At 33.0% G+C, this 12,726-nt stretch overlaps 2 protein-coding genes across 3 annotated transcripts in view; both read right to left on the bottom strand.

The window, feature by feature from the left end:
- ssp3 (short spindle 3) overlaps window positions 1-9,611 on the bottom strand; it is a 34,494-nt gene extending 24,883 nt beyond the window's left edge. Inside the window, exons 1-9 of one of the 2 annotated variants that reach the window (XM_012363661.2) lie at window positions 9,413-9,611; window positions 8,725-8,948; window positions 7,162-8,459; window positions 6,204-6,943; window positions 5,467-6,130; window positions 5,127-5,378; window positions 4,604-5,050; window positions 4,419-4,528; window positions 4,214-4,337 (exon numbers count right to left, since the gene is read on the bottom strand). In XM_012363661.2, coding sequence (XP_012219084.1) covers window positions 4,214-4,337; window positions 4,419-4,528; window positions 4,604-5,050; window positions 5,127-5,378; window positions 5,467-6,130; window positions 6,204-6,943; window positions 7,162-8,459; window positions 8,725-8,935 — 3,846 coding nt within the window. In that variant the 5' untranslated portion in view covers window positions 8,936-8,948; window positions 9,413-9,611. Of the gene's footprint in view, window positions 1-4,213; window positions 4,338-4,418; window positions 4,529-4,603; window positions 5,051-5,126; window positions 5,379-5,466; window positions 6,131-6,203; window positions 6,944-7,161; window positions 8,460-8,724; window positions 8,949-9,274 lie in introns of both variants that reach the window. The other variant, XM_012363662.2, reaches the window with a different exon arrangement.
- Window positions 9,612-10,231: 620 nt separating this feature from the next.
- LOC105670273 (Vacuolar H[+] ATPase PPA1 subunit 1) lies at window positions 10,232-12,429 on the bottom strand. The gene is made up of 5 exons (XM_012363688.2): window positions 12,195-12,429; window positions 11,973-12,021; window positions 11,789-11,872; window positions 11,312-11,711; window positions 10,232-10,989 (listed from the first exon to the last, which is right to left on the bottom strand). Exons 1-5 carry the CDS (start codon window positions 12,253-12,255, stop codon window positions 10,957-10,959), a joined length of 627 nt encoding a protein of 208 aa, XP_012219111.1. The 5' UTR covers window positions 12,256-12,429; the 3' UTR covers window positions 10,232-10,956.
- Window positions 12,430-12,726: the final 297 nt, after the last annotated feature.

Genomic DNA, 12,726 nt, shown 5'->3' on the forward strand with positions numbered 1-12,726 from the left:
TCATTCAATTCAGAGGACAGTTTTTTTCCTCTTTTTTTTTTACGGTCAGCAAATTCAGTTTGCAGTAATCGAAATCGTTCTTCCGCATCCATCAATCGGAATGCAATCGCGCAAAAATAAACATATGAATTCTCGAGCGAATGGGAGACAGAGGAATCGAATGATTTCTAGCAATTTACGTGGAATTGTAAATTTGTTTGGCTGACGAACAAGATTGGGAAACATTCGCGGGGACTCGGCGAACCCCGTAAAGCGATTCGTCTCTTTGCGTAATGGTCTAGATTATGTTTTCCTGGTCAGCCGGGTGGATTAAAGCGATTCATTTTGATTTTCTTTTAGCTCCGCTAAAATCGCATTTTTATCTGCGAGATGTATTGCGATTCATAAAAAAAATTCATAGTTTGAAGCGATATTAAAATGACAAAACTTCGCATAGTTAATTTCTTCAGTTTCTGCTTTCCAATGGAATACGCAGGCTGTTTTTCGCATCGTGCACGATTGCACTTCGATCATATTAAACGCGTGTACATCAGAAAACACGGTGATATGAATAGTTATAAAGATAAAACGGGAATTCCGCAGGAATTCTAGCTCTGCTTATCGCTGAATTTTTAATTCGGCGACTTTTTATCTCCGTTGACTTTACGACATCATCTTTTTCTGGTCCATTTAGTAACGAGGTGAACTCCCTTGTTTCTATTTTCCCGAAGAATCTCGTATCGCGTACGGGGCCGAGCCTGACCAATAATACCAAACGATCTAACGATAAACGGAGCTGCGCGATTATACGAACAGCAATAAAGGCGAGATGTCCGTATATAAAACAGGTGGATGCGTTCCCTATCCGTTTAAACTGAACGGAATTCAGTAGTTATAAGGTGGGCGTAACGAATGTGTATCTCGACTATGTTGTATTACAGGTATTATCACGTTGTCAACGAAAATACGCCGGGAGACAGAAGTGTCCATAAATGAAATAAAGACGAATAATAAGAGAAAATGACGCGAAATTCCCTTAAGAACGCGGCACGCATACCTGTCTTTAATTATTTTCAAGTACTGAAAACGTTATAAAACGTTAACAGATCGTACTTTGCCAAGGCACTGTGTAATTAAAAGCGAAAAAAAGATAGTAAAATTTACATGTTTACGTTAAAAACATTTTACAATTTTCTCACAACTATTATGAACAACAATAAGGCTATTAAAAAATTTGTTTCTAATTATCAAATGACCAGTAATGTTCGTGCGATTTCACTGATAATGATTTTCGCGAAAAACCGCACAAAACTGAAAAATGTACATATTTAGCGTATGCTGCAATTTCCTTGCAATTATTATGAGCAAGTGTTCCTTTGTCAAACTAATCAAATATCCAAATTCCATCCGCTTCCGTGTGTGAAATCGGTTGCCATCGCGACCGTTTGGAGATGTGGAAAAAAAATTGCATTGCGCATTTCGCAATTCTAGGACGTGCGAAGAGATCGTTGAAAAAGCGCCGATAGCAGGAGGACGAGACAAAAGATTAGGCCGGGGTCCTCGAAACCGGGGCTTGATGGAAGTGGAAACAGAAGTACCCCACGCACATTCTCGCAGACGGACTTTCCTTTCACCGTATAGCCCGGCTTCGTCCGCGCGCGCGTATATACACGCGTGAGTGAGTGCCGTGCGTGCACGCGTATCTGTATGTGGGTGACGTCACTAAAAGCTCTCTCGCCGCTAATGCATTTGCGGAGGGGGATCCTTGGAGGAGGGAACGGGAAGGAGGTGGTGCCAGTGCTGTATCTATGGAGCGTGAAGAATCGATGGCGAAATCACGCCGATGGATTCGTCGGAGGCGATGTCGACGATCGGCCGAAAAGAGGTACGTCGTTGTTAAGCATATGGTGACGCTAAAAGCGTAAATCGTCACGTTCGATGATTTTAGAGAGACGCGTGCCTATCACAGCGCGTAAATAACAGAGAAATTCCGAGATCGTTCTACAGTTTCTAGATAAGTTTCCGTAAAAGCACCGAGATAAATGCGTAAGCGCGTAAATGCACTGATAGAATTTTCTTTTTTTTTAAATAAATTTTCTGTTTCGTTGTTATGCAAAGTAATATCATACGCACTTGTTTGCGCGTTTACTTATCAATATTTTACATGAAATATTATTATATCTGCGAAATGTATCATAAATGTCTAGCGGTTTAAAGTGTAAAAACAATCAGTTGCGTTAATTACTTTTTGCAACTAACTGCATAAGGCGCTCGATATTTACCGAATATGTATAGAATGAGACAATCAGGCATACATGTATAAATCAAATTAAACCGAGCCGCTTTGTTTTGTTAACCGTGCACCGAATCGTGATCAAATATTTTTAACTAATTGAACCGCAAATTCAATGAAAAAATAAATGGACAAATAAAAGGTATCAAAAAGCTCTCAATATATCTTTTTCGAATATGTGTTCTCTCAGTAATAAAATCAGGACTTTGAATTAATCAAGAAAGCTATCGATAAAAATTAATTATCAATATTACAAGCGATGATCCTGTACATCAGTTCGGTCTATGGGATAAACATTGTTTAATCCATGAATTCATTAATTAAGAAACTTTCTACTAAATTTAATATAATATATTATATATTAAACATGCACTATCGGCATATTCATCATTCATAAATGTAACTAGCATATTGTTCGAAATATTATTATGAATAGAATTTACGTTACAAAAATTTCCTTGCGCTTTAAATCAAAACTTTAACGTTTCCAAAATTAGTTGTTGTTTTTATTTACTGAACAGAGAAGTGATACATGCCACAACTCCGCGATGTGAAATCGTGGATCCCGAAGATTCTTAATCCTTATTTTGACAAGTTGGACAGGATAGACAGGATGACAGGGGCATGTCGTCTTTACCATCGTCCCTTTACCAACGTCGAAACGAGATTAAAAAAAAAAAAGACGCAAACAAGCTGTAATCTACATGCCTATCTTTCACATTAACTCATTTTAGAAGACGACGTGCTTATGTGCATTCGAATATCAACGTGTACCTTGGCTTACGTCCCGAAACTTTACCGAGAAATGAAAATTTTCATTCGATAACTTTCAATTAAAGCACATTACGAAAAGAGAGCATATAACATTACATATATATTTCTCCTAAAGAATAGTTTATTCGATTAAAAAATGTTTAATTGAAAAATATTTTCAGATTAAGTCGCTTTTTTTTAAAATTAGAACTAAAAAATATAGATTTAAAAAATTAAAAATTTGATAAGAATCGTTTTTACTCAAAAGATTGTTTATAAGAAAAATTTATACGTTCTTTCCAATAATGAAAAATAAATATGATTAAAAGTTTCATTATGAACTAATCCTCAAGTAATTTCATATTTTAAGACTCTTGGTTTATTAAAGCCATTTTGTAAGAATTTGTTCGAAATTGAGCAATGCACACAATTTCGTTATTTATTTGATTACTTTTAAAGTTTAATTTGCAAATATTTTTATTGCTTATACAAAATATAAAATTTCGATATTGATATTCGACGTAAATAGATGACAATCATTACGATAATTTTTAGGCATAATTATACAACAAAGAACTAAAAATAAAATACGAGATATTAATTCAATTCTAAAAATCGATTTTTTTGCTAAAATTAAAAAAAAAATTAGTACAATTATCCGGAGAGCTATTGATTTCTACTAGAGAGTTAACTCTTTTCTTTTGAGATGGCAGCATGTATCGGGTAAATAGGGATAGATGTTGATTCAAACTATATTTTGCAACACAAGACTCAAAATTCTAAAAATTTTCTATCGAAAAGCACAGAATGACAGAGCATAAAAAGCAATGTGAAGAAATCTAATCAATTGTTGATTTTAATTTTAAACCGAATTGAGAATTATGTTCAGAGAATAATGAAAGACAAATGCAATACAGAGATATGAAAGAAGCCTCCAAATAGCTTCAGCTATTTTAGTAGAGTACACCGAAAGATTTTTTTCAATTTCGGTGTTATATTTAAAATTATTATTTCTTAGTTTTTTGTTTATTGCAATTTATTTAGCCAAAAATGGATAAAATTGAAAAGATGAATATATATTCATCTCTGCTCGTTTTTCCATTATAAATTATTAGATTGAAATGATCACATGAAAACAATTACTCTAATAATCTCTATTAAAGCTACATAGAATAAATGCGAACTTACCTCTAAACGTTGTAAAAGTAGGTCCAAAATAACGAGAATTTTGTTGCTTAATAAAATAGTCTCTGTGCTCGCAGGATTCCCATCAATACCCGCTTTGTAAACTCGACATAGCGATATGATTGCCCTAAAATGTTAAGTATAAATAGAAAATATCTTATAATACTAATTGAAAACTTTTATTAGTACCAAATTACAATATACTTACTTATTTGATAAATTATTCGACACATTTTGTGTATTTAAGCCTAGATTCAACAAGTTTGTTAAGGTGTCAAATCCATTCAAACTTTTGAAAGCATCTTGATCAAATGGACACTGAAACAGAATAGACAGAATGTAATTATGTGAAATAATGAAAAAAGATAGCGATTTCTTCATCATGGGACTTACCGATTTAGAGAAAGCTCGAACAATTTCACCTAAACAGCGCTCCAAGGCAGCAAGTGCCACAGTCGTCCACGCAGACTTGGAATGATTATTATATAATTTATCTAACTCTTTTAAATTGCGTCTAAACTTGGCTTTATTGGCTGACTCGGTAGATAAATTCTGATTAGATTCATTTTTATGTTTATCTTCCCATTCTTGACCGCGTAAACTCATGCGCTGTTTTATTTTTCTACATCGGCGTTTCAGTGCCTTTTGCTTTTCTTTCGCAACTTTGTTGTTGTTCGTGTTATTATTATTAACTACGGTGATTGGAACATCCCGTATCTGCGCAATATTAAATCGTTGAAGTTCATCTCGCGATGGCTCGCGATTATCATGCGCATTTCGTACTGCTTCAAGATGCGGCTTTCCTTTCAAATGGCTCAAAAGATGCACTTCGTTAGATATCTGTAAGAAAATAATGCAAATAATATAATATCTCGTAAAAAAGAGAAAAATAGCGTTGCTTAACCGAAAAACTTACAATCGTGTCGCATAGGGAACATTGTTTTTGAGCGGGATAAGATTTAAGAGTAGGTGATACTTCTTCCGATCTTAAAATTGAAGATTCAACCGCGCGCTGTCGAATGTGTTCAATATTCTCCACATGCCGTCTAGCGGATTCTTGTTGCTTTTGCGCTATTTTCTTCTGTAATTCTTCTTGATTAGCCAGTTGAGCTGCATGAAGTGCCGATAAGCGTTCCTCGCGATCTCGTGCTTTTTCCCTTGCTAATTCCTATAAAGTAAAAATTGATGGATTTAGAAACTTCATCTATTAAATTGAGAATTTTATTAATATATAAATGACGATAAATAATTTTTACCTGTCGTTCTTTTTCTCTTTCGAGCTGCATTTTGCCAATCCTTTCCTCGCGTTCTCGTCGCGCTTGTTTCATTTTTTGTATCCGTAATTGTCGTTCTGCTTCCAAAGCTCTTCGACGTTCTTCGGCTGCGGCTTCTTTGGCAGCTTTTTCTTCTTGTCGACGTTGACGTTCTTCTTGAATGCCCTGCAACCTTTCTTCTTGTTCCTGACACAATGCCATAAAATCATGTCTCTTATTTTGCGCTTCAAGTTCGTTGATAAAGGCTATTTCTTTTAATTTCGAATCCTCATCGTGCGCTTTTCGCACTATTTCTAACAAATGTTGCGTTCTATTTTCCTCCGCCCTTTTAAGTCTCATTTCCATTCTGATCCTTTTGTCTTCTATTAATTGACCCTTTGCGCTTTTAACGTCCTCCACTTTGTTTAATAAGTCCCGCAAGCGTTGTGATTTCTCCATTAGTAACTTTTGACGTTTATGTTGCGCACAAGCTTGTTTTGATTGGTATCGTCTCAATGTTTCTGTAAGTGATCTCTTTCGCGATGGGGACGAAAGTTTCTGATGCAATTCTAAAGCACGCCCGGGATGGCGAGCCACTAATGCGCGCAATTGCGCGAGAGTATCGACTCGCTCTGCCCAAGACATTCCCTCTAACATATTTTCGTACCTGTAACATCGGTTTTGTTAGTAAAGTGAAAATTATAATGAGACACTAAATAAAATACCTAGCTTTTACATACCTATCTTCTAGACTAATATCATCGGTGACAACATTGAGCGGCACTGCAGGCTCGTCTTCAAGCACCATTTCGCCATCAGTTTCGTCTGTTTCCGTATCGATATCAATTTCAGTAGATTCCAATTCCAAAATTTGCCGTTTCAAAGATGCTTCTTCATCAGATAGTTGCTGAGATCTTTGAGAATCCGCTTCTTCCGTCTTCCTCTCTTCCTCTAAAATGATTCTTTCTCTTTCTGCCTGCGCGGCCATAAATTGTTGTATACGTTTCTCAAGTAATTCTGCATCGTTCTTGAAGATAGCCGCGATGACTGACGTCGAATTAGTATCGCACAAATTTAATGTATTTTTTTTAAGTGTATCTTCGAAATTACTTTTAATCGTAGACGTTATGTATTCTCCTTTAACTTTTTCAACTTCGTTATTCATATTTTTGCCAGATTTGCCTACAATGCATTTCTTCTTTTGCTTGCTATTTCCATCAGGAGTGTAACTCGTCTTCTTTATTTTCTCTGATGGACTTTCTATTGATAAAGCTGGCAAGGATAGAGCGGTACTTGGCTTGTGGAAGCGCGTAGACATGTTTAAGTTATGAGTGCTCCCTCTTCTACAGCGATTTCTAACTGTTTGCCAACCATCGTTTTCGTCTTTTAATTTTGGAGATACTGTTTGCTTAGTTAAAACTTCTACGGATCCATTCATGTCTTTATTTTGGTCTTTTTTTAAAGCATTTTGTTCAGATAACTGAAAAAAATGTGTGTCAGTTTTTATTAAGCTTTGAATTAATTTAAAATAAATATATACACATTTTATGATAAAAATGTAGACAATATCGATAAGATTTATCTTACAGGTAGATCCATAATTAATCATAAGTTTGTGAACAAATTAAAAAATTTCACAATCAGAACTATAGAAAAAAAAAATTAATTTAATATAATGCATTACAAGAAAAAAATTACCTTATTTTCAGGCGGTTGAAATCTTCCTCTCACTATAACAGATGTCCCCGGTCTTGTTTTACTTGAAGCAGGTAAATTTTTGTCACTTAAGCAAGTTTTACTCCTAATAAATTTTGGAGTTTTTAATGAAGTTGATGACTGTGCTTTAGATCTCGTTTGCGACACAGTTGAATAGGCAGGTCTGTTTGTATTAATTACCGCTTTATCTAAATTATTAGATGTATTTACCACAGAAGTTCGGATATCTTTATTACTTGATTTGTCATCAACTTCATTGGAGTGTTTATTTACTTCGCAATTGACTTGACTTGCTTTTTCTGAGCCTGAAATATTCTGAGCCACAGATGATTTTGTATATAGTTGTTCGCTATTAATGTTGTTTTCACACTTTTTAATACTATCCTTTTTAACTTTGGCATTAATTTCATTTTTTCCCAAACCAGTATTATTCTTACTGTCTACGTGTTTTCCATCTGTTTTGTCATCATTAACAGTTACACCATTCGTTTCTTTTTGCATATGTTCACAATTAGTACAGGAATTCAATTGATCATTTTTATCGCCTTTGTACGCTTGTTCTCGTTTTTCCACGGATAAATTAGAATCTGCTAACTTTACAGTGTTGCTATGCAAACAATCCTTTGTTTGTTTAGAAGTATTTTTAACATCTATTTTATTCTTTGAATCACTCTCATTTAATGTCTTGCGATCTACGAAGCTATTCGTTTTCGATTGCACTGACTGTTTCACAAAAGTTTTATTAAGTGCTTTTGTCGATGCGGATTTTTCTTTGTTGGTTGTTTGATTCCCTACCTTGTCTGGTCCAGTTTTACGTTTCTCTTTAATATCGGAAGAACAATTTTTGCAAACATTGTTTTTATTATCTTTTAACAATTTCTGGACAAACTCTTCTTTTACGTGATTAATCTTATTGTCTGATTTATTTTCAGATATTGTTTGGTCGACTGGACTTTTGCACATGAACTCTGTCGGACTTACTCTTTGCAGAGGACTAGTACATTTTGGAATTATTGTAGAATTCCACATTCGACAAGGAGAGGTTTTCCTGACTTCCCAAGCCAAAGGAGTTCTTCTTAATGGTGGTGGTGAGTTTTCATAAGCCCATTTAACTCTAAACCATTCTATTAAATTATGAAAGTCTCGTGTATAGTTTTCTAACACCAAAATTACTTCTTTACATTCGGAAATATTTTCATCTTCTTCGCACGTTTGATAAATACCATCAACTGCTCTTTGTAAATTTCCAAACAGAAATGCCCAGTATCGTGCCTGCAATTCTAACAAAATATTATACATTTAAAAGTTGAATGAATTCAGTTAGAAGAAATACTAATATAATTTTAAAATTATATTTATTAGTTGGGTATATTTTAAAAGAGATCTGCTAATGTGTTTTATTTTAATTTTTTGAAAATAATTTTTTAAACATAATTACAAAATTAAACAAGAATAATGTAATATAATTTTTTTATTTTCTGGATATAGTAACATCTTTTTATAAACTGTTCAATGCTTTTCCATAATTTTTTTCATAATTCTTACCAGATTTTTTGTCACGGCCTGTAGAAGCAGATCTTACTCTTGTAGTTGGTTTCATGGATCGTTTTGTTAAACCTGACTGAGTTTGCCTTGGTACACTGGGCGGTTTTCTCGTAATTTTTTCTGTATTATTTGTACCAACAGGTACATTAAAAGCAATCAAGTTTCTGGCTGATCGACCTTCTTCTTGAATCAGTAATCTGACGTCTGCCATTTTTTACAAATATCTAAAACAATAATTTTTAAAGTTGATAAATATATAACTATTTATTAGAAAGATAATTTGTTGAGATTTAATACTGATATAAGATACATGGATTAATCTAAATTATAGCTTGCGTAAATTATTAAAAAATGTACAATACAAAATAGAGCATTTATATAAATGAATATTTTCGTTTAAGGCACTAGAGTAAAATTATCACGTGTTTGCATTACAATGATATGACTTATTAGTCACTGTAATTGTTTCGAGGTTATATTTTTATTATAATATAGATATATGCATAATACTTAAAAAAGTAAATAAAAAGTAATGCCGAATATGACTGACATGTCGCAAAGATACATATTGTTCGGCAACATTTGTAATCGATACACTATCGCTATTTTCTGACAATGACACTACTCGCCACTGTCTTGTCAAACACCATACTTATGGTTATGTTTACACGCGCATTACACGACTCACCTTTTTATCCTGGCAATTATAAGAAATCACAGAACAATCGCCCGTTCCTCACACGATTAAATTTCGTAAGTGACATTTGAGAAACGGCGCATAACATTTTATGCGAAGTTATGTGTCAGACGAGTAAACACGAGTTTCATAACACTGTTGGTTATACTGAAAAGCTGCATTGAAAACCGCTGACAGTGTCGGAGAAGGATGAAGGAGTGGGTGTAGAGATACTGTGGTATAGTGTGCAATTGTAGAAATATAAGTAATTTTTCGACAATTAAAAATAGTGGAATATATAGTGAGGACATTATGTATACTTTAAATTTTAATGATTTCTATCCGATTAAAAGATTATACGATTAATAAAAATCTGTAAAATCTTTCTTCTGACTTTTATCACGTTTTATATGATATCCTGTGAAATATCCGTGTATTTTTTATTTAACATATTAAATAACCGAAATTAATAACAATGAACAGGATGAAAGTGCCATAATATAAGCATGAATCTGTTTTATAAGAATTTCTCCAATGAAACTTTAAAAAGCTTACATTGTCATCATAAACAAAATGAGGTTATATTTACATTCATACCATTTACATTGTATAGATCTCACTATTTTTCGAAAGTTTCTATTAATTTTCATTTATAGCAGAAATCATTAATTGTGACCACTAGCGGATCCTGGGGGTTAAACCCCCCCCCTTCCAAGTTAAAAAAAATCAATTTTGCTGGATCCATTTCAAGAATCTTGGTAAAAAATGCATTAAAGCAGGTAAAAACCCCCCCTATTATCGACATCGGGATCCGTTAGTGATTGTGACTAATATTATACAAGTATATTATTATTGTGCATTTACAAGAATGTTTACAATTATTTATAATCATATTATTTATATTAGATACATGTCAGATTATTTCTTTGCAATCTTAAACACATAGTAATAGCAATACCGTCACTTCTAATGGTCAGAGTTGCATAAATTTGCACATTAAACATTTTCAATATTTTGTAAATATGTTCAACTATTTTTGTAATCAACCAACCATTTAATTAATAATATACGTTTTAATATATTAAATCATATATATTTCTATTACTCTATTTTTAATAATGCTCACAAGAAATTATGTACATTATCTTATGCAAAAGTGAGCACTATAATGCACTCAAAGTGCGAAACAAAAATTATGCTGCTTCCTAATATTAATGAAAATGAATATCTTATAATTTCTATTTATAAGTCATTTAGTCATTTTTATGTTCTAAATTGGAAGATGTGTCCACAGAATAACATTCAATATAACAGATAACATTCACGTTATAGTAGATATTACAAAGAATCATTAAATCATCATAATAATAATTACACAAGCAGCATTATGGATATGCAGTAATACTCCAAATACACATATTAATTTCTCATTCGAATAAATTCATAATAATTTTGAAAATACACAGCCATTCCTCTAGAATCTTGATGACTAAATATGGAATGGAATATTGTGATCCTGATAATACTCCGTAGCTTGTTCTCTTCTGATTTGTGTTTTACATCTTATCACCCATTTTCACTTTAGATGTCTGAAAAAAATATGCAAAAACATTACACACATTAATTAGAGATACAATTTTGTCTACAAGAAAACATAGAAGTTGATAAGTTACAAAATGTAAGGATTAATAAGAACATATTAAAATTCTTGACTTATGTATGTTTCAATTTGTAGTCTTCAGATGTTTTTCAATTGTTCTTCGATTGTTCTTATTAGCATTTACATTCTGCATTTGTCTTGTCAATTCCTTTGTTTTTTTTAAATTTGCTCAATCAACCCAATTTTTTAAATTTTTATTTATCTATAATTTTCGGTATCTGTTGTATGCTAACCCACATATATCAACTTACCATATAAATTCCAACAATTAAACCAAAGAGACCTATAGCAGAACCGAAAATCTCAACTATAAGAATTTTCACGAAAAGAGCAGAGTTAGCCGCATCGGCAAGAGCTGCACCAGAACCTACAATGCCGACTGCTATGCCACAGAAAAGATTAACCATACCAACAGCAAGACCAGCTCCAAACATTAAGTATCCAGCCAACCAATTCTGATTTTTAAGGTCTTCATTCTCATTAACAATAGTATCATTGAATTTATCGAGCATTCCGGATAGAACAATGGCAGTGATTAAACCATAGATAGCTACAGCCTCGCAGAATATCACAGAAATCAAATTTTTTGTTTTTATTCTAGGTGCTTTTACACCTCCACCAACGATAGACACTCCAGTTGTATGGATACCCCTAAAAAAGGAATAATATAATAAATCCTGTTCTATTCTAAATTATTAATCAAAGGTTACAAATATTATAAAACTCACAATGCTGCACCGACTACTGACAATGCTACTGATAGGCCTATGCCCAATGTAGACCACATATAAGGAGAAGTATTTGATAAAAACCTAAATGAGAAAATATTTTGTTTAGAATTTTATTATACGGAGAATTCAATAAAACAAGTAACGTAAGATATGAAATATTTAAATATATAATTATACGTACCATGCAATGCTAATTTGTTCTCCTTTTCCAGTAAGTAGATAATATAAAACTGCAACATGAAAAATAAGCTAAATAGTGTAACAAAATGAATGACATTAAACTGACATTGTTTAACACTATAACTTTGTATAATTCTTATAAAGTATTTAACATACGGTTATGTACAATATTTCTTTTGTGTGTCATTTAAATAATTTACTACAGTATATAATAAAATCATACCAAAAATAAGAGTTGTGATCGAAGTAGTGATTGCAAATGTGGTGCCCAAAATGTATCTCATTGTTGCGGTAAATTTCACTGTTCACGCAACACGAATAAATAGAGGATCTCGGAGTCTTCGAAATATGATGGATACTCCGGAAAAGTTAAGCCCGGCGGTTTTCTTTAACAAATTTTTAATCTCTGCATCGAGAGAATGAGAAAGAATCACACACCCGTCGATATCATGTGACGACTGATGGCGATACTAGTGACCACTGGTGATGTTAGAAAAAATTATACTAAGAAGTGTATTGTTTACAACAAAGATGGCTTTGTGATCGCGCCCAATAAATGCGCGGAATTTAAACACCATGTTTGGAATTTTCTGCTGCTACAATCATCTGAAAATCTATTCACATTTTTACTTAACAAACATACCGTGAAATACATAACATATTCTGCTAAAGTAACGATCATAAATTTGTCTTGCCGTATAAATAAGAAGCTATTTTTGCTTTGTAAAATTATATGAAAAAAATCTTGCGATCAT

This window comes from Linepithema humile, chromosome 5 (genome assembly GCF_040581485.1).
Source record: "Linepithema humile isolate Giens D197 chromosome 5, Lhum_UNIL_v1.0, whole genome shotgun sequence".
Classification (NCBI taxonomy): domain Eukaryota; kingdom Metazoa; phylum Arthropoda; class Insecta; order Hymenoptera; family Formicidae; genus Linepithema; species Linepithema humile.